At 35.3% G+C, this 22871-nt stretch overlaps 1 protein-coding gene across 5 annotated transcripts in view; it reads left to right on the top strand.

The window, feature by feature from the left end:
* RPS6KA6 (ribosomal protein S6 kinase A6) overlaps nt 1-13996 on the top strand; it is a 151100-nt gene extending 137104 nt beyond the window's left edge. For 3 of the 5 annotated variants that reach the window (XM_030807036.1, XM_030807037.1, XM_030807038.1), the window contains 2 exons: nt 7238-7378; nt 7946-8374. In XM_030807036.1, coding sequence (XP_030662896.1) covers nt 7238-7378; nt 7946-8071 — 267 coding nt within the window. In that variant the 3' untranslated portion in view covers nt 8072-8374. Of the gene's footprint in view, nt 1-7237; nt 7379-7945 lie in introns of all 5 variants that reach the window. The other 2 variants (XM_030807035.1, XM_004092461.3) reach the window with 2 other exon arrangements.
* The last annotated feature ends 8875 nt before the right edge of the window (nt 13997-22871 follow it).

The following is a 22871-nucleotide window of genomic DNA, read 5'->3' as shown; positions in this document are numbered from 1 at the left end:
GTCCTTGATTCTGTTGATGTGATGTATTATGTGTTAATTTGCATATGTTGAACCATCCTTTTATTCCTGAGATAATTTATACTTGATCATGTTAAATGATGTTTTTAATGTGCTGTTGAACTCAGTTTGCTGGTATTTTGTTGGGGATTTTTGCATCTATGTTCTTTAAGGCTATTGCCCTATAGTTTTTGTTGTTGTTGTTGTGTTCTTGTCTGGTTAGAACAGTAGGGTTATTCTGGCTTCATACAATGAGTTTGGAAGGATTCTCTCCTCTTTAATTCTTTGGAATGGTTTGAAAAGGATTGGTATTTGTTCTTAAGAATTCAGCAGTGAAGGCATCAGATAATGGGATTTTCATTGATGGGAGACTTTCTGTAACTGATTTAATCCTGTTACTTGCTATTGGTCTGTTCAGATTTTCTATTTTGTCCATTCAATTTTGGTAGATTTTATGTATCCAGGAACGTATCAGTTTCTTCTAGGTGTTCCAATTTGTTGGTATATAGTTGTTTGTAATAGTCTCATAATTCTTTCTATGTCTATGGTATCAGTTGTAATGTCTTCTTTTCCATTGGATTTTATTTATTTCATTCATCTCTCTTTTATCTTAGTCCCATTACAGGTTTGTCAATTGTGTTTATCTTTTCATAAAACCAACTATTTTTCATTTATCATTTTTTATTCTCTATTTCTTCTCTGATGTTTATTATTTATTTTCTTCTAATTTTAGGTTTAGTTTGCTCTTCATTTTCCTATAAGTATGCTTGAACTTTATTCTAGACAGCAGTTAAGTTACTGGAAACAGTTTCATACTTTTGGGTCCTCCTTTTAAATTTTTTTAGACAGGATCAGACTAGTGTTTAGTCTAGGGATACTCACTATTTAGGCAAGGTGCTTCTAAATACTCTGTAATATACTTCATGAATTACGATGTTTTCCATTTTGGTGAATGGAAACAGGCAATACACCCCACCTGTGTGAGTCCTGATTTTCATCCAGTGCTTTCAGATAGTTCTTTCCAAGGTCTTGGGTTGTTTCCTCACATGTCTTTATCAGTAGTAATCTGCTGGATACTTTTGTGAGACCTTTTATAGAGCCTTGTAGTTCTCTCTGTCTGCTCCTCACACCCCTCTCATACCCTGTCCTGCTAACTGTCTGCCTTGGTCTCTCCTGAGTCTCAGTTCTATCTCCTCAGCTCAAACCCACAAGGCTTCACCTGAGTTTCCCTTACCTGCACAGCAGCTAGAAAACTCTCTCAGGTTGGTAAGCTGAAGCAGTCACAATGCTAACCTGATTGTTTCCCACTATTAGGAATCACTTTCCTTTATTGCCTAACATCTGATATCCTGAAAACTGTTGACATATTATATATTTTATGTTCTTTTTTTAATTGGTTGTTTTGGGCAGATAGGTACATCCAGTCCTTGGTATTTCATCTTGACCACAAGAAGAAATCCTTGGACTATTGAAATTTTATCATTTTTCCAATAACCATTTAGGTTTGTTTCATTGAAATCATTGTTATCTTCTTTTTAATATTAATTGTCCATTTATTTTTGCACATGTTTCCCCAGTATGGCTTTTGATTGGTTGCCCTAGTTGCTTACATGGTTTCAACCAATTACATTATTCTTCAGAATCTGATAGTACTACTTAAGAGTCTTTAGTTTCACTGCTTCTGCGATTGATGAAACGTTTGCATATGATGATTTTGTTTCTATATTAGAACAGGGTTTTTTTTTGTTAATTTTACTTTAAGTTCTGGAATACATGTGCAGAACGTGCAGGTTTGTTATATAGGTATACATGTGCCATGGTGGTTTGCTGCACCTAGCAACCCGTCATTTAGTTTTTAAGCCCCACAAGCATTCGGTATCTGTCCTAATGCTCTCCCTTCCCTTCTCCCTCCCCTTGCCCCAACCCCCGACAGGCCGCAGTTTGTAATGTTCCCCTCCCTGTATCCATGTGTTCTCATTGTTTAACTCCCACTTATGAGTGAGAATACCTGGTGTTTGGTTTTCTGTTCCTGTGTTAGTTTGCTGAGAATGATGGTTTCCATCTTCATCCACGTACCTGCAAAGGACATGATGGCTGCATAGTATTCCATGTTGTATATGTGCCATCTATTCTTTATCCAGTCTATCATCGATGGGCATTTGGGTTGGTCTCAAGTTTGTGCTATTGTAAATAGCGCTGCAATAAACATGCATGTGCATGTGTCTTTATACAAGAATGATTTATAATATTTGGGTATACACCCAGTAATGGGATTGCTGGGTCAAATGGTATTTCTGGTTCTAGATCCTTGAGGAATTGCCAACTGTCTTCCACAATGGTTGAACTAATTTACACTCCCACCAACAGTGTAAAAGCATTCCTATTTCTCCACATCCTCGCCAGCATCTGTTGTTTCCTGACTTTTTAATGATCACCACTCTAATTGGCATGAGATGTTATCTCATTGTGTTTTCAATTTGCATTTCTCTAATGACCAGTGATGATGAGCTTTTTTTCATGTTTTTGGCCGCATAAATGTTTTCTTTTGAGAAGTGTCTATTCATATCCTTTGCCCACTTTTTGATGGGGTTGTTTCTTTCTTCTAAATTTGTTTAAGTTTCTTGTAGATTGTGGATATTAGACCTTTGTCAGATGGATAGATTGCAAAAATTTTCTCCCCTTCTGTAGGTTGCCTGTTCACTCCAATGATAGTTTCTTTTGCTGTGCAAAAGCTCTTTAGTTTAATTAGATCCCATTTGTCAAATTTGGCTTCTGTTGCAAGTGCTTTTGGTGTTTTAGTCATAAAGTCTTTGCCCATGCCTGTGTCCTTAATGGTATAATCCAGGTTTTCTTGTAGGGCTTTTATGGTTTTAGGTTTTATATTTAAGTCGTTAATCCACCTTGAGTTAATTTTTATATAAGGTGTAAGGAAGGGGTCCAGTTTCAGCTTTCTACATATGGCTAGCCAGTTTTCCCAGCACCATTTATTAAATAGGGGATCCTTTCCCCATTGCTTGTTTGTGTCAGGTTTGTCGAAGATCAAATGGTTGTAGATGTTTGGTGTTATTTCTGAGGGCTCTGTTCTGTTCCATTGGTCTATATTATCGGTTTTGGTACCAGCACCATGCTGTTTCGGTTACTGTAGCCTTGTAGTATAGTTTGAAGTCAGGTAGCATGATGCCTCCAGATTTATTCTTTTTGCTTAGGATTGTTTTGGCTATATGGGCTCTTTTTTGGTTCCATATGAAACTTAAATTAGTATTTTCTAATTCTGCAAAGAAAGTCCATGGTAGCTTGATGGGGATAGCATTGAATCTATGAATTACTTTGGGCACTATGGCCATTTTCATGATATTGATTCTTCCTATCCATGAGCATGGAATGTTTTTCCATTTGTTTGTGTCCTCTCTTATTTCTTTAAGCAGTGGTTTGTGGTTCTCCTTGAAGAGGTCCTTCATGTCCCTTGTAAGTTGTATTCCTTTATTCTCTTTATAGCAATTGTGAATGGGAGTTTACCTATGATTTGGCTCTCTGCTTGTGTATTATTGGTGTGTAGGAATATTTGTGATTTTTGCACATTGGTTTTTGTATCCTGAGACTTTGCTGAAGTTGCTTATCAGCTTAAAGAGTTTTTAGGCTGAGACGATGGGGTTTTCTGAATATACAATTATGTCATCTGTGAACAGAGGCAATTTGACTTCCTCTCTTCCTATTTGAATACCTTTATTTCTTTTTCTTGCCTGATTGCCCTGGCTGGAACTTCCAATACTATGTTGAATAGGAATAGTGAGAGAGGGCATCCTTGTCTTGTGCTGGTATTCAATAGGAATGCTTCCAGCTTTTGCCCATTCAGTATGATATTGACTATAGGTTTGTCATAAATAGCTCTTACTATTTCGAGATATGTTTCATCAATACCTAGTTTATGGCGGTTTTTAGCATGAAGTAGTGTTGAATTTTATTGAAGGCCTTTTCTGCATCTATTGAGATAATCGTGGTTTTTGTCATTGGCTCTGTTTATGGAAAGCATTTAGCCCATTTACATTGAAGATTAATATTGTTACGTGTGAATTTGATCTTGTCATCATGATGCTAGCTGGTTATTTTATACATTAGTTGTTGTAGTCTCCTCATATTGTCATTGGTCTTTATATTTTGGCATGTTTTTGCAGTGGCTGGTACCAGTTTTTCCTTTCCATATTTAATGCTTCCTTCAGGAGCTCTTATAAGCAGACCTGGTGGTGACAAAAATCTCACAGCATTTGCTTGTCTGGAAAGGATTTTATTTCTCCTTTGCTTATGAAGTTTAGTTTGGCTGTATATGAAATTCTGGGTTGAAAATTCTTTTCTTTAAGAATGTTGAATATTGGCCCTCACTGTCTTCAGGCTTGTAGGGTTTCTGCAGGGAGATCCACTGTTAGTCTGATGAGCTTCTCTTTGTAGGTTAACCCGACCTTTATCTCTGGCTGCCCTTAACATTTTTTCCTTTGTTTCAAACTTGGAGTATCTGATGATTGTGTGTCCTGGGATTGCTCTTCTCAAGGAGTATCTTAGTGGTGGTCTCTGTATTTCCTGAATTTGAATGTTGGCCTGTCTTGCTAGGTTGGGGAAGTTCTCCTGGATGATATCCTGAATTGTGTTTTCCAACTTGGTTCCATTCTTCCCATCACTTTCAGGAACATGAATCAATCGTAGATTTGATTCACATAGTCTCATATTTATTGGAGGCTTTGTTCGTTCCTTTTAATTATTTTTTCTCTAATCTTCATGTTTTGTTTCATTAATTTGATCTTCAATCTCTGATGTCATTTCTTCCACTTGATCAATTCAACTATCCATACTTGTGTATGCTTCACAAAGTTCTCGTGCTGTTTTTCAGCTCCATCAGGTCATTTATGTTCCTCTCTAAACTGGTTATTCTAGTTAGCAGTTCCTGTAACCTTTTATCAAGTTTCTTACCTTCCTTGGATTGGGTTAGAACATGCTCCTTTAGCTCATAGGAGTTTGTTATTACCCACCTTCTGAAGCCTACTTCTGTCAATTCGTCAATATCATTCTCTGTCCAGTTTTATGCCCTTGCTGGAGAGGAGTTGTGATCATTTGGAGGAAAATAGGCATTCTATTTTTTGGAATTTTCAGCGTTTTTGTGCTGGTTTTTCCTCATTTTTGTGGATTTATGTGCCTTTGATGTTTTGAGGCTAATGACTTTTGTATGGAGTTTTTGTGTGAGGGTTCTTTTTGTTGATGTTGAAGTTGTTGCTTTCTGTGTATTAGTTTTTCTTCTAACAGTCTGGCCCCTCTGCAAGTCTGCTGCAGCTTTCTGGAGGTCCACTCCAGCCCTTGCTCACCTTGGTATCACCAGTGGAGGCTGCAGAACAGCAAAGATTGCTTCCTACTCCTTCCTCTGGAAGCTCCGTCCCAGAGCGGCACCAGCCTGATGCCAGCTGTTGCTCTCCTGTATGGTGTCTTTTGACCCCTGTTGGGCGGTCTCTCCCAGTCAGGAGGCACAGGGGTCAGGGGCCCACTTTAGGAGGCAGTCTGTCCCTTAGCAGAGCTAGAGCACTGTGCTGGGAGAATCCTTGTCAGGATCAGCTGCTCTCTTCAGAGCTGGCGGGCAGGAAAGTTTAAGTCTGCTGAAGCTGCGCCCACAGTTGCCCCTTCGCCAAGGTGCTCTGTCCCAGGGAAATGGGGTTTTATCTATAAGCCCCTGACTGAGGCTGCTGCCTTTCAGAGATGCCCTGCCCAGAGAGAAGGAATCTAGAGAGGCAGTCTGGTCACAGCCGCTTTGCTGTGCTATGGTAAATTCTGCCCAGTCCAAACCTCCCGGCCCCCTTAGCATTGTCAGGGGAAAACCGCCTACTCAAGTCTCAGTAATGGTGGACACCCCCCCGCCCCACCAAGTTCAATTGTCCCAGTTTGACTTCAGACTGCTGTGTTGGCAGTGAGAATTTCAAGCCAGTGGTTCTTAGCTTGCTGGGCTCCGTGGGAGTGGGACCCACTGAGCAAGACCACTTGGCTCCCTGGCTTGGGTCCCACTTCCAGAGGAGTGAATGGTTCTGTCTCGCTGGGATTCCAGGCACCACTGGGTTATGGGGAAAAAAACAAAAAAAAAACAAACAAACAAACAAAAAAAAACTGCAGCTAGCTCAGTGTCTGCCCAAATAGTCTCCCAGTTTTGTCCTTGAAACTCAGGACTCTGGTGGTGTAGGCACACCAGGGAATCTCCTGATTTGTGGATTGCAAAAACCATGGGATAAGCGTAGTATCTGGGCTGGGTAGCACAGTCCCTCACAGCTTTGCTTGGCTGAGGGAGAGCGGTCCCCTGGCTCGTTGCACTTCTCATGTGGGGCGATGCCCCACCCTACTTCTGCTCACCCTCCGTGGGTTGGACCCACTGGCTAACCAGTCCCAGTGAGATGAACTGGGTACCTCAGTTGTAAATGGAGAAATCACCCACCTTCTACGTTGGTCTCGCTGGGAGCTGCAGACCATGGCTGTTATTCGGCCATCTTGCCAGATTCTCTGAAAATGCTTGTTAAGGAGTTTACTTCTCATTTCTCTAAAAGATACTTGGGAGAGACAGTTTATTTAAAAGTATTACATCTCTTAATATATTGAAAACTTTTCCTGTGAGGTTATATTAAATTTACAACTTTTTTTTTATTACAACAGAGATAACATAAGCAAACTTACACTTACTCTGATAAAAAACTTAAAATGCACTGAACACTACTATGATAGAAGCCAGTTGCTAACATTGGATTTATGGTTTGCTTTCTTAATATGTTATACAGTAAGCCACCATTTATTGAATGGATTAACTACATGGGACCCTCCCTTCTATGTTTTTTCTGTGTACACATACCCTTACACCTTGGGGCCCAGCTTAACAGCAAAGTTCAATAGCTCCTGTCTCCTACTGAACATTTAGCATATTCCAAGGTAACTTCTGCCATTTTACATTTTTCTCCTCCCTCACTAATCACACATCCAATTCCACAGATTTGGCATCTTCCGATTTAAACGTGGTGTATAAGGATTTAGTATATATTGAAAAATATCTCTCAAGATTCTCTTGAGAGTTAACTGTGTAAAGTATAGATTTTACTTTGCATAAAAGTAGGTAAAATAAACAGATTGCAAGGCTATTGATGCTGTCACATTTTCAGTAAATGTGAAATTATGTATGTATATATATATATATATATATACACACACACACTTTTTTTTTTAAATTTAGGATTTGCTTTCCCATATGCTTCATATGGACCCACGTCAGCGGTATACTACTGAACAAATATTAAAGCATTCATGGATAACTCACAGAGACCAGTTGCCAAGTGATCAGCCAAAGAGAAATGATGTGTCACATGTTGTTAAGGTAAAACAAACATACTTTTATGTGCCTTCGAGATATCAGATACCTAATAAACCCATTGTGTGCCACTTGCTGATGACATTTAAATAATTCCTTAAAATATCTTTATTTTTTAAAGATAGATTTTTTTAAATTAACAACCACGTATTTTTCTTAGCTTACTTTATTACTGCCTTTCAGATGAAACAATAAAAATTTCTTGATTGTACCTGCCTTGCTTTCGAGAGATGCTGGAATTAGCATTGGGCTAAATGCAAGTTTCATATTGAAATAAAAGATTGCTGTTAGTTCTTAATTTATAACTGTTCATGAAACCATTCCTATATCCATATACATTGAACCAAGTTTTTAAATGTTAGTGTTTTAACAATTTTTTGTAAAAAGGAGTTATTGAAATGAAAAACATACAAGTAATATTGATTCATCAGTGCACAGATCTAATATATTCAATTATTTTCTTAGGAAAACATTTCGTTCTAGATAAATGTCTCATGATATGATGTGAAAGTTTTTTTTTTTTTTAAACTCCAGAATTTGTACTTAGTTTGTGACATTTTCTCATTACTTTAGGGAGCAATGGTTGCAACATACTCTGCCCTGACTCACAAGACCTTTCAACCAGTCCTAGAGCCTGTAGCTGCTTCAAGCTTAGCCCAGCGACGGAGCATGAAAAAGCGAACATCAACTGGCCTGTAAGATTTGTGATGTTCCTAGGCCAAACTGGATGAAGATGAAATTAAATGTGTGGCTTTTTTCCTAATCTTATCAAAGGCATCGTTTTCTGCTAAATTACTTGAATATTAAGTAATATTAAATCCCCATTTTTAGGGGAAGTGAGATTTAAAAAAACCATTCACAGGTCCACAATATTCATACTATGTGTTTGCAGTAGTGTTCAAGTGTTTATTTAAGCATATAATTGGTGTCCACCAGGACCTCACAACTTCTCTGCACACTAGCTTCTAAAATTCCTTTCAAATAAAGTTACTTGAATATTTTTTTCTTGTTTCATACAATTATGGTTTGGGGAGTCATTACCAACAATCAGGATACATATATAATAGTATAATGACAAGCAATGTTAGTATTTTTAAACATCAGATCCTGAAGGATAGGCTTTTTCTAATAAAAGAAAAACAACAAAAACTTATTATAAAAGCTTGTTATTCTGTAAAACCAAAGGACTCCATTCATTTGACTCACTGTAGTTACTAAAATGTAAACATAGTGGTTTGGTGCCAGAGCAAAATACATTTGTGCTAATATATGAATTCTTGATATAGTTGGTGCCAAAGTTTTTATAGAAGAATTATTATCTCAGATAATGTGTGCAGGCAGATCTGTATATTATCCATAAGTGGCCTCATTTAGAAATAAAGGTTTTTATAAGGCTTCTGTAAATTTTACATCAAATGGAAATTTAGTACAAATGAAACTTTCTTTTTCCAAAGGCTTTATACTGTTGGTGTAATCTTATAAATAGGTCATGGTTAAGCCTTTGAAAATGAAGTATGTGGTGTTGACACTATCCTGGTGTTATATAAACTGACTTTCAAGTTAACCAATTGGATTTAATCATCATCTATCCCCTTTATAAATGAACTACACTGTTGTTTTTCTGACTTCGATGTGCTTTGAAGTACAGTGTAGCATATTCTACCTTGAATCCTATGGTAATACAGTTGACATCTTGCTATAGTGGACTTGTGCGTATAGCACACATGATATAGTATATTGTATTACAGTAAACTTTAGACAATGCTACTTAATCATTTTACTTCATGAAGATAAACTAACATTTTAAATATGAATAATATTAATGGTCTACATAAAATTTGAGCACATTTTAAAATCATATTTATAAAAAACTGGCCAAATTGGTCTTATTTAATGTATAATTCAGAACCACTGTGTAGTATGTATTCTTTTCTCTAAATGATGAAATGCTAAAGAATCATTTCACGTTGTTGAAGAAAATACCATTGCTACAACAACAGCAGCAGCTACTACTACTACTATTACTACTACTGACAGAAAGAATTCATGAATGTAAACTGGAGGATATCACAGTTTTCTTTAGTGAATATAAGTGAACTACTTGTGCGTGTTAGGTGTACTATTTGCTATGTATTTTACTTTGCTTCATTCAGAGAGAAAGTTGATTACTGAGTGCTGAATTATACAATTTAGGCTAGGAAACTTGTAACTTTGGTATTTAATAAAAGAAACTATACATATTCTCTTTGTAATGTAAATAATCTATACCCCATGCACAAATATCTGTTTCCTGGGTGTGATATATAAAAGAAGTATGTATTCTTATTTTGAGGTATCTTTTGGAAATAATTGAAAGATATTAAAGAACAATTTATGCCACATGAAAAATAATTACTTAGAAGTAGTTAGGTATCATGTCTTATGGCTTTTTATGTTCCATTTTGGCTTTTTTTCTCATTTGCTTTATTAATATATGTACTTGCATGTAACAGTTTGTATGCATATATTCTGACTTATTTTCTTCTGTCATTATCTTGTGCTGTTATGCCTTCTTCCTATCAGAATTGATATGTCAAACTCCGAGGTGTGATTTTGGTGTTGAAGTTTTCAGAACAGAGAGAGATACTATTTCCATGGATGCATTTTAAGTAATAAAATTAGGGGAAGTGAAATCAGAAAATGAAAAATGATTACAAAATAACTTTCAGGTTTTCTATAATCAATGGCTTTAAAAAGTAGACAGTCTTAATTAATTTTAAATTAGCTTGCTCAGAAAGGTCATGCCATACAGTCCTGTCATAAAAGGAGCACTATAAGAATTAAGCAATGAACAGCATGATTTCTGACCACCCAGTGAGGACTGACAGTGTATAAAAGACACAGGTATGGTACTGGATGTACCTGATAATTGAGAGTTTTCTACTGAAAAACTCAAATATGCTAGCTTAACAACAGTAGTAGGGGGCAACCTTATTATATGGGAAAGCTTCAAAATATACTGTCATTTTGTAGAAGGAGCCCAGGTAAGGATGCCTAATTCTGTCCAGTTTGGCTAGAACTCCATAGCCAAAAATGCAGATTTGGATTGAACATTTTTTTGATGGGGCTTCTATCTATGCTTAACTAGTAAAAACACATCTTTTCTATAAGACTTTAGAATACTGTGGTTTCTAATGGGTTCTTGTATAATTATTTTGCATTGTGTTTTTCTAGTTAATGGTTTTTGGTAGTATTTAATGATAGCACAGTTTGGGGTTTTATTGTTCTTGAAGGGGGAGGATATTGAATTTGTTTTTCTTAGAGAAAACATCAGGTTTGCTCAAATAGACTAACAACCTGTTGTCCTTAAGCACATACTACCATGAATAAACTCAGGAAACAATTTTCAAGAAAATTCGAATGCAGTGCTGGTGATGGGGATTTTTTGTGGGAAAAAACAATGGTTTCAAGTCCTTTCACAAAGATCAAACTTCAGCCTATTTTGTTAGACTCAGCAATGTCTAAAACATTGTTTTTTGTAATTTATTGTCATTGGTAATTCAATATAATAAAACAATTTTGATAGCACCTCTGTTTGGCTCAAAGGGATTCCATATGTTTAGGCAACCCACAACCTTAAGAACAGATGCTTGGTATTTATAATGTCTGCCCATTGGAACAACATGTTAAAATAGTACTGCCCAGAGAAACTTGCATACAGATTGACTAGTATTTTCTAGATAGAGCTCTTTCATATATGAAGAAGGAAAACAACCATTTATCTTGGCTCTAAGGCCCACGAGAAAACTTAGGCTTTAAAGTAGGCAAAGCATATTTGTGGTATTCTGTACATTCTCTTTCTCCTGGCTTTCCAGCCCCTTCATGCTATCTATCTTACTTGAGCTCCTCACAACAATACTCCATCAACGAAGTTTACCTTATCCCCAGAAGGATTCTGTGTGGTCCTTACTCCTTGTTCCTTCCTCTTCCTCTTCCCCAAATCAGGATATCCAATCTGTCAGAACAGATATTTCCAGCTAAAAAGGTGAAAGGAAAGCTATCTTACTAAATTAGTTTACATTTTTCTGTCAGTAGCTAATAGTTAATTGGCATTTTTTTAAGGAAGTTGTGCATTAATCAAGTTTCTATTTGCTGGATCTTCAGGCAGTCTAACAAGGTGATGATAATTTTAAATTCAGTTCTTATCAGGGAAAACATTTTGGGGGAAAGGAACAGTGTGTCCCAGGGTCAGAGTATCTAAAAACTGTTTCTTTTTTTGCACAATTTCCTTCCTACTTCCTTTCTACTTCTCAATCTACCTTTTCTCTTAAAAACTTTTAAGCTTTTTAATCACAATGAACTTCTATGACAAAATGATGTGGAGGTAGACAGAGATTGGCGATTATTTCTGTATATGTTGTTTTTAAACCCATAGTTTTGTATTCTTGTTTCTCACAGTACATGACCTGTATAGCATAAGAAGTTTTATCCCCCCAACCCCCGTCCCATTCCTGTTATAAAGAAAAAAAGCACATAAAGATTGAATCCAAACTACTCATGGAGTCCAAATTTTTCCAGATCCCTTTTCCAGATTTTAGGACCTAGAAATCCTTTAAGTCACAATGTTATTTCAAAAAAAAAAAAAAAGCAAGCCATATTAAGTATATATTGGCCAACTGCAATTAAACTTCTTTAAAACATTTTTGTTTTACATTTCAAAGCTTAGTCAGGCATTTTTGGCATGTACCTCAAGATCAATGACTGTTGAAATTAGCAGAATAAATCAATAGTGGGCTATTTGCCTTTTTATATGGGAATATAGTGGCATTGATAGTGATTATTCACAACATACATTATACTCATGGATGCACTGTTCCTGGTTTTATTCTTACAGTATAGGGAATTCCATCATATACTTTCAATAAAATGTTTGATCACCTAAAATTCAGTTTGGTTGCTAATACATAAGAGAAAAGGGAACTATACTTGAAGATATTAAATTATAGACATAAGTTTCTTTGAAATATTTAGAAAAACAAAAGTAATTTTAGAATATGGAAATCCAAGCTTACATTATATTGGCAAATTATGTATGTTTCAATTAATTATTCACTAAATAAATTTTAGCTAAATGCTTATAAATAAATATATATATGTAATTGCCAAGTTAGGGTTTGCTTTGTATTCACATTTCTAAACGCTGGGCAATAGAGCTTCTGTGGATGACTGTTTTGCTGTAATTACAACTGTCTAGTTATGGGAACTAATTTATTCTTCAAAAGGTATTAAGCATCTAATTTTAGGTGGACAATTATAGAGAATGTACGAATTGCATTCGTTTCTTAAAAAATTGTCAAAATGTGACCGATTAGGTTATTTACTTTTATCTTTCCTATGAACTAATATTGCTCAGGTCACATTTTCTTTCTCTTTCCAAATTCATTCTCTCTGAAATTGCTACCCCTTATAACAAATATGTAGTTTTGTTTTTTAGTATGATAAAATTATTTTTAACAGCAGGAAAGCAGTCTATCAACAAACAGCCGGCCAGGCACAGTGGCTCATGCCTGTAATCCCAGCACTTTGGGAGGCTGAGGCGGTGGATCACCTGAGGTCAGGAATTCGAGGCCAGCCTGACCAACATGGAGAAACCCGTCTCTACTAAAAATACAAAATTAGCCGGGCGTGGTGGCACATGCCTGTAATCCCAGCTACTCAGGAGGCTGAGACAGGAGAATCACTTGAACCTGGGAGGCAGAGGTTGCGGTGAGCCGAGATTGTGCCAATTTCACTCCAGCCTGGGCAACAAGAGTGAAACTCCTTCTCAAAAAAAAAAAAAAAAAAAAAAAAAAAGGAAAGAAAAGAAACAGCCATTTAAAAAGTTACACATGAAACCTTAAATATCCAAATGCCAGCATGGTTTGTAAGTTAGAATTTATCTTGCATTAAATTCCATAGTACAAAAAAGGGAGAAGGTGGTTTTTCTGTTTGATTAAAAAAAAAAAAAAAGGAAGTACTGTTGGTAGTTGGGAGTTACATAGGCTTTATGAAGCGACCACAGTTTGCTATAGCCACATTTTTAAAATTGGTTTGCCAACACATCCCGAGCACTTTTGAATTCCTAAACTTGTTTCTGATATCAAATATATATATATATATATATATATATATATATATATACACTGACATTTCATTGCATTTCTGAAGACTGAAATGGCATTAAATAAAAGTTGTGTGTAAATTTGATTTACGTGTACTTAAAAGCTTAAAAGCTGCAGTTAAACAATCCCCAGTGTTCAAAAACTATTTTATTTTTCTGACTATATTATGAATTTTATGTTACCATTTATTTTATTAATGTTTTCTTTAAACCATTGGTTTTTTGACATTAAAGTTTTCATTTATTATACTAAATTTTTTATCATGTAAGACCAAATCCAGTAGTTCATTTTACAATGTTTTTTTCTCTCACAATGCTGCTAAAGAAATGGCTATCATTTTGAATTTACAACATGCCAAAGAAGACATAGAAGTTATATTTATTTTTGTTCTTGTTAAAACTCTGTGAGCAACAGTTCTCAAGATATGTTAAATTACTGGCATTCTCTGGGTACTAAATAAAAAGGCTGCAACTTTCTAACATTTTTACCGTTGACCTTTGCTTGATCATTTTTGGATATAAAATTTTGTGTCTTTTATTAAACACATACAGCTAATTGCAGAATTCATTGGAAATGATACACCTTGTTCAGGGGCCAGGTGTAACAGGTGTTTCAGGATATTGCTTTTTCATGCATATACCCTGATATGTCCTAAACTCTAGTATTTTTCCAACTTGCTCTTCTAATATTCTCATAAGGCAAGGAAATTCAATAAAATGAACATTAAAGCTTACAGTATTTTTAGGACTTATCAGGAAAATGCATTTGTTTGCAAGTTAGATAAGGTGACAACCTTTTCTACAGCAAAAAACAGTTAAAATTTTAGTCTCTAAAGATTGGCAAAATTTTTTAAACCTCAGAATCAAGTAGAGTAACAGAAATTTATGAAAAAAAGAAGTCACACGTGTATGCCGTGTTAATTTATAACAGCTGTACATATACACAGAAATTTTATTTCATATGCGGGTCAAAAATGCATTTGGAGCCCGGTGATCAAAAGCACCATGTACCTCTTCTGTTTCTCTCAGTCAACTTCTTAAAGGTAAACAGGACTGACACTAGGCCAACTTTGGTAAGTGTGCAAAAATTGCTTTCATATTGGCCACGTCTTTTTAATCTCTTTTCTGCTTTTGCTTTCATGTCTTCCGTCTCCCAGCCCCTTAATAAAATATCTGATCACCATTTATACATAATACTTTAAAAACCTTATTCTTACGAAAGTGTTACTACATTCTGCAGTTGTATTTTAAGCATTAGCTACCAAAATAGGTAATGCATTTTTTTGGTCAGTGAGACCCTTAAATAATTTAGGCTTACCAAACTAAACATGATACAGTTTTCTTTCTTTTTTTTTTTTTTTTTTGAGGTGAAGTCTCGCTCTGTCGCCCAGGCTGGAGTGCAGTGGCGTGATCTCGGCTCACTGCAAGCTCTGCCTCCTGGGTTCACGCCATTCTCCTGCCTCAGCCTCCCGAGTAGCTGGGACTACAGGCGCCTGCCACCACGCCCGGCTAATTTTTTTTTTTTTTTTTTTGTATTTTTTAGTGGTGATGGGGTTTCACCATGTTAGCCAGGATGGTTAACTTTGAGGTACCCTCGAAGTACCTCAAAGTGAGAGATAGAAGTATCAGACCACAATTTGCTTCTCCCATGATTCCCCATGTGTCCTCTTGAACAAACATTGAAACTGCCGGGGACATATTTCTGAAGATAGAATTTACATTCTTTTACTATTGGCTTCTCCTAGAACCTAGAACCTACTCTACCCAAGCACAAAGCAACCTATTTCTAGTTCTGTTATTTCCTCATCCCTCTGCCCCACCTCCATGTCTAAGCATAGGTTAGAACCCGGGTTTTGCCTTTTTCTTTCCTTTTGCTTTAAGACTCTCAGATACATTTGGTATATTTTCTGAATGTAGGTACAGTGTTCTACACTTTTTTGTTTTTTTTTTTTTGGTCTCTGTTCCTCAACTTTCAAAAGTCTTTTCTGTAAATTAGGGCTGTTAACCATTTATCTCCCATATATGTTGCAAATTTGTTCTCCCAGATTGTCATTTGTTTTTTACTTTACTTATGGTACTTTTATATGCAAATTTTTCAAACTTGTTTTATGTAATCAAAATTATATTTTTATTTTATTCTATCTGGATTTTTAGTCATAGAAAGCTTTTCTCAATATGTAAATTGTAGAATAATATACTTTCTTCTAATATTTGTATAGTTTTTACTTTGTATTTAGCTCTATCATCTATTTTGGTTTTATTCTTGTGTGGTGTTAAGAATATATCTAATTGTATCCTTTTCCAAATGGCTATCTAGTTTTTCTAGCACCAGTTGTAAAATCACTAACTAACTTAGCCAAAGTGATTTGAGAAATACTACCCTTCTCATACACTACACTTTTATATATAGCTGGCTTTTTTTTCCCTTGAACTTATTATTCTATCGCATTGATTTATCTGTACAATGTTCCAATGCTATACTCTTTGACTTATGGAGGCTTTCTGGTAGAGTGTTTAAATATCTGACAGGGCTAGTTCTCTCCTGCCTCAAGACCTTCCTTTTCAGTGTTTTCCTAGCCATTCTTCTGTGTTTATTTTTCTATATGAACTTTAGAATCAACTTGTCTATGCCTCATAAAAAAGTAGCGAAATTTTAACTACCTCAACATGCAGTGGTGGAGAGAACAAAATTTTTGCAATAAAATTTCTCATTCGGATTATGAGACAATGGGAAATAATACTCTATGGTCCTCAGTCCATAAAACATGACACACTTCTGGACTGGAATAGGATGCATTGCCCTAGCAACAGGAATGAGACCCGCAGTCACCCAACCTGTGAGCCTCTGGTTTTGCTCCCTTAGAGTATGTTCATTGTCCTCCATGGCCACATCTGAGATAGGCATTTGGATTATCTTAATAAAGTTGCTCTCATTAGCAGCCTGCTTTGTCTCGGTGCCTCTAGGAACTAGAGATTGACTTAGGCCAGTGGTTCTCGAAGTGTGGCCCCTGGACAAGCAGCACCATTATCATCTGGGAACTTGTTAGAAATGCAGATTCTTGAGCCTACTTCAGATCTACTGAATCAGAAACTCTGGTATCTAGGGATCCGTAGTTTAACAAGGTAATTTTGATGCATGCTCAAATCTGAAATCTACTGGTTTAGGGATTGAATAAGTACAGGTTACTTGCCAAGTTTGAGAATTCTCTGATAATATAGCAGCTTTAAAAGTTTCACCTTACTTTGTTTAGTTTTATTTGACAAACACCATGAATAAGTAACCCAACCAAGAAAGTTTGTTAAGTCATTGTATTAGTCCATTTTCATGCTGCTGATAAAGACACACTCAACTGGGCAATTTGCAAAAGAAAAAGCTTTAATGGACTTACAGTTCCATGTGGCTGGGGTGGCAGAAGGCAAGGAGAAGCAAGTCATATCTTACATGGATGGCAGCAGGCAGAGAGAAGCTTGTGCAGGGTAACTCCCATTTTTAAAACCATCAGATCTCGTGAGACTTATTCACTATCAGGAGAGTAGCATAGGAAAGAACCACCCCCATGATTCAATTACCTCCAACTGGGTTCCTCCCATGGAACATGGGAATTGTGGGAGTTACAATTCAAGATGAGATTTAGGTGGGGACATAGCCAAACCATATCATTCCACCTCTGGTTCCTCCCAAATCTCATGTCCTCACATTTCAAAACCAATCACAAGTTCCCAATAGTCCCACAAAGTCTTAACTCATTTCAGCATTAACTCAAAAGTCGACAGTCCAAAGTCTCACCTGAGACAAGGAAGGTCCCTTCCACCTATGAGCCTGTAAAATCAAAAGCAAGTTAGTTACTTCCTAGATACAATGGGGGTACAGGCATTGGGTAAATACAGCCATTCCAAATGGGAATAATGTAGACTGATTGAAAGTAAAATGATAGAAAAAAGATATATTACGTATAAAGTAATGAAAGCAGGAATGGCTATATTAATATCAGGTAAAATAGACTCCAGAGCAAAGAAATAGAAAGGACATTACACCACAATTAAGAAATCCACCAAGAAGACATAGCAATCCTAAATTTGTACACACCTAGTAACAGAGATAAAAAATATGTGGAGCAAAAATTAATAGAATTCAATAGTGAAATAGAAAAGTTCATAATTATAGTATGATTTTAGTTGGATATTTCAACATATCTCTCAATAATTAAGAAAACAACTAAAAAGAAAATTTGCAGCATTATAAAAGAACTCACAAACACCATCAACCAACATGATCTAATCTACATTTATACAACATTCTTTTCAAGTGTTCACATAACATATACCAAAATGGATTATATATTGATCTATGAAACAAACCTCAACACATTTTAAAAAATTAAATCATACAGAGAGTGTTCTCTGACCACAATGAAATCAAACCAGAACTCAACAAAAGCAATATAACAGAAAAATATACAAACACTTGCAAAGAAAACAGCACATTTCTAAGCAGTTTATGGGCCCAACAAAAGTCTCAAATGTAATACAAAAATTTGGTAAATTTAATTTTAAAAAATGTAGCACAAAATTTGTGGGACACAAAGCAATATTTAGAGAGGAATGAATAGCATTGAATGCATACCTTAAAATAGAGAAAGTCTCAAATCAATAAGCTTCCACCCAAATAACCTGTAGAAAGAAGAACATAATAAGACAAAACCAAGCAGACAGAAAAATAATAAAAATAAGTGTAGAAATCAATAAAATTGGATCAGGGAAACAATAGATAAAATCAATGAAACTAATAGTATATTTTTTGAAATGACGAATAAAATTGATTCACTTCTAGCAAGGCTACCAAAGAGAAAAGAGTGAAAACACAAATTATCAACATTAACAGTGATAGAGGGAATATACATACATACCCTGCAGGCATCAGAATAATAAGCACTGCTAAAAACAACTCTACACACACAAACTTGACAATTTTGATGAAATGGACAAAGTTCTTGAAGAGCACAAACTACCATAACCCACTCAATATGTAATAGATAATCTCAACAGTTTTATAACTATTCAGTGAATTAATCACATAATTTAAAAAACACTACTCAGTTCCTTTTATGAAGGTAGAATTACTTTGCTACCAAAAGTAGACAAAGGTAATACAAAAAAAGAGAAAACTATAAAATTTATAGTTGAAAATAAGATCCAAAATACCAAAACTACATGAAGATTGAAGCAAAATTCCTTACCAAAATATTAACAAAATTTGGCAACGTATACAAATAATTATACACCATGACCAAGTGAGGATTATCTTGTGAGTGCCAGGCTGGTTCAATGTTCAAAAATCAATCAGTGTAATTCACCATTTTAACAAGCAAAAGAAGAAAAATCACATGATAATATAAATTGATGCAAAGAAAAATTTGACAAAATTTAATACATTTTTATGAATAAAATTATCAGAAAAATAGGAATAGAGGAGAACTTTCTTCATCCGATAAAGAGTATCCACAAAAACTGTAACATACTTCCTAAGATTGGGATCAAGACAAGGATTTCTATGTGTTCACTCTCTCTGTTATTATTCAACATAATGAAGGAAGTTTTAATCAGTGAAATAAAACAAGAAAAAGAACATAAAAGTGTCAATTTGAAGGTGACGTTATTGTTTTCATGGAAAATCCTAAGGAATCTGCAAAAAAAAAAACACTCCTCTTGGAACTAGTAAATGAGTAGCACTATGGCAGATACAAGATCAACATATAAAAATCCATTGCATTTCTATATACAACCAATAAACATATGCACATCATAATTAAAAGTATAAAACCACTTATAATCTTTCAAAAGTTGAAATACTGAGTTGGAAATCTAACAACATGTGCAAGTGTGTATGCTGAAAACTACAAAAGACCAATAAAAGAAAAAAGATCAAATAAATTAAGAGAAATATGGTGTTTATGGATTTAAAAACAAAAATAATAAAGACGTTAATTCACCCCAAGTTTACTTACAGGTCTAATGACATGCCTATCAAAACTCCAGCAAAATCTTCATAGTATAGATAAAATTATTCTAATATTTATGTGGGAAATCAAAGGAACTAGTATAGCAAGAACAATTCAAAGAGAAAGAATAAAGTAAGAAGGACCCACTCACCTGATTTCAAGACTTATATAGCTGCAGTACCAAAGACTGTTGGTATTGGTGGAGGGATAGACACACAGATGAATGGAACAGAATAGAGAATCTGGAAATAGAACCACACATATATGTTCAACTGACTTTTGACAAAGGTGTAAAAACAATTCAATGGGGGCATGATAGCCTTTTCAACAAATGGAGCCAGAACAACTAGACATGTATAGGCAAAAAAATATACATATATGTAAAAATAAGAAATAAATAAATAAAGAAGAGAAAAAAATAAAAAGAACCTCAACCTACATCTCACACATTATACAAAATTAAATCAAAATGCATAGTAGATTTAAATAAAAAATATACAAATATAAAACTTTTTGAAAAAAATAGAAAATTTTTAGAATCTAAGACTAAGTAAAGGTTTCTTAGTGTTTTCACCAAAAGCATTGTCCTTAAGAGAAATAAATACACATAAATTGAACTTCATCAAAATAAAAAATAAAGCTTTAGTTTACAAAAGACCCTGATAATAGGATGAAATGAGAAGCTATATTTTGGAAACTAATATTTTGCAAACCTCATGTTTCACAAAAGGTCAATTAAGTAGAATATGCTTTTTAAAAATCTCTAAAAACTTAACCAAAACAATCTAATAAAAGAATGGGCAATGCATTGCCAAGTCAATCCTAAGTCAACAGAACAAAGCTGGAGGCATCACACTACCTGACTTCAAACAATACTACAAGGCTACAGTAACCAAAACAGCATGGTACTGGTACCAAAACAGAGATATAGACCAATGGAACAGAAAAGAGCCCTCAGAAATAATACCACAGATCTACAACCATCTGATCTCTGACAAACCTGACAGAAACAAGAAATGGGGAAAGGATTCCCTATTTAATAAATGGTGCTGGATAAACTGGCTAGCCATATGTAGAAAGTTGAAACTGGATCCCTTCCTTACACCTTATACAAAAATTAATTCAAGGTGGATTAAAGACTTAAATGTTAGACCTAAAACGATAAAAATCCTAGAAGAAAACCTAGGCAATACCATTCAGGACATAGGCATGGGCAAGGACTTCATGTCTAAAACACCAAAAGCAATGGCAACAAAAACCAAAACTGACAAATGGGATTTAATTAAACTAAAGAGCTTCTGCACAGCAAAAGAAACTACCATCAGAGTGAACAGGCAACCTACAGAATGGGAGAAAATTTTCGCAACCTACTCATCTGACAAAGGGCTAATATCCAGAATCTACAATGAACTCAAACAAATTTACAAGAAAAAAACAACCCCATCAAAAAGTGGGCGAAGGACATGAACAGACACTTCTCAAAAGAAGACATTTATGCAGCCAAAAGACACATGAAAAAATGTTCATCATCACTGGCCATCAGAGAAATGCAAATCAAAACCACAATGAGATACCATCTCACAGCATTTAGAATGGCAATCATTAAAAAGTCAGGAAATAATAGGTGCTGGAGAGGATGTGGAGAAATAGGAACACTTTTACACTGTTGGTGGGACTGTAAACTAGTTCAACCATTGTGGAAGTCAGTGTGGTGATTCCTCAGGGATCTAGAACTAGAAATACCATTTGACCCAGCCATCCCATTACTGGGTATATACCCAAAGGACTATAAATCATGCTGCTATAAAGACACATGCACACGTATGTTTATTGCAGCACTATTCACAATAGCAAAGACTTGGAACCAACCTAAATGTCCAACAACGATAGACTGGATTAAGAAAATGTGGCACATATACACCATGGAATACTATGCAGCCATAAAAAATGATGAGTTCATATCCTTTGTAGGGACATGGATGAAACTGGAAAACATCATTCTCAGTAAACTATCGCAAGGACAAAAAACCAAACACTGCATGTTCTCACTCATCGGTAGGAATTGAACAATGAGAACTCATGGACACAGGAAGGGGAACATCACACTCCGGGGACTGTTGTGGGGTGGGGAGAGGGGGGAGGGACAGCATTAGGAGATATACCTAATGCTAAATGATGAGTTAATGGGTGCAGCACACCAACATGGCACATGGATACATATGTAACAAACCTGCACATTGTGCACATGTACCCTAAAACCTAAAGTATAATAATAAAAAAATGTGTTTAGAGGGTATATCTCATGCTAAATGTTACCACTGTGAAAATATTAAAATGAATGAATGAATGAATAAATAAATAAAGTTATAAGTATAGAAGCCATACAAAGTATATTTTTGGATCACAGTAGAATAAATTAGAAGGAAAGTTGGAGAATTTACAAGTATGTGTAAATGTGCACCTAGATAATCAATGAGTTAAAAAATAAATCACAATGGAAATTAAAATATACTTTGAACTCAATTAAAGTAAAAACAGCACATTCAAAACTTAGGGGATACAGTGAAAACAATGCTTAAAAAGAAATGTATAGCTTCAAAACATCTACATAAAAAAGAAGAAAGACCTCAAATCAGTAACCTAGTCCTCCATTTGTATGACATGGAACAAAAAAAAAGCAAACTACAAATCCCAAAGCAAACAGAAAGAAGGAAATAATAAATGAGAGCGGACTTAAATGACATAGAGAATTTAGAAAAGGTCAGGTGCTATGTCTCATGCTGTAATTCCAGTGTTCGGGGATGCCAACGCAGGAGAATGGCTTGGGTCTAGGAGTTTGAAACTGGCCTGTATAACATAGTGAGACCCCATCTCTACCAAATTAAAAAGAAATTAGCCAAGTGTGGTGGCCTATACGTATAGTTTCAGCTACTTAGGTGGCTGAGGCAGGAGGATCACTTGAGCCCAGCAGTTTAAGGCTGCAGTGACTTCTTATCACACCACTGCACTTCAGCCTGAGCAACAGAGAAAGATTTTGTTTCAGAAAAAGGAGAAAAATCAATGAACCCAAAATTTAATTGTTGGAAAAGACTTTAAGATGAGAAAACTTTTAGCTAGATTGACCAAGAGAAAGAAAGCTTAAATTATTAATATCAGGAGTGAAAGAGGGGCTCTTACCTCTGATCTTACTGAAATAAAATAATTATAAGAGAATATTTTTGCCTGATGAAAAATTAGATAATTTAGATAGAATGAACAAATTCCTTGAGATACATAAACCACTAAAACTGGCTCAAGAGAAAAAATTCTGAATAGAACAATAAAAAATATAGAGATTAAATTAGTAATTTTAAAAATTTCA

The sequence above is a fragment of the Nomascus leucogenys genome, chromosome X, assembly GCF_006542625.1.
Source record: "Nomascus leucogenys isolate Asia chromosome X, Asia_NLE_v1, whole genome shotgun sequence".
Lineage (NCBI taxonomy): Eukaryota > Metazoa > Chordata > Mammalia > Primates > Hylobatidae > Nomascus > Nomascus leucogenys.
This window is presented reverse-complemented; position numbering and strand designations above follow the sequence as displayed.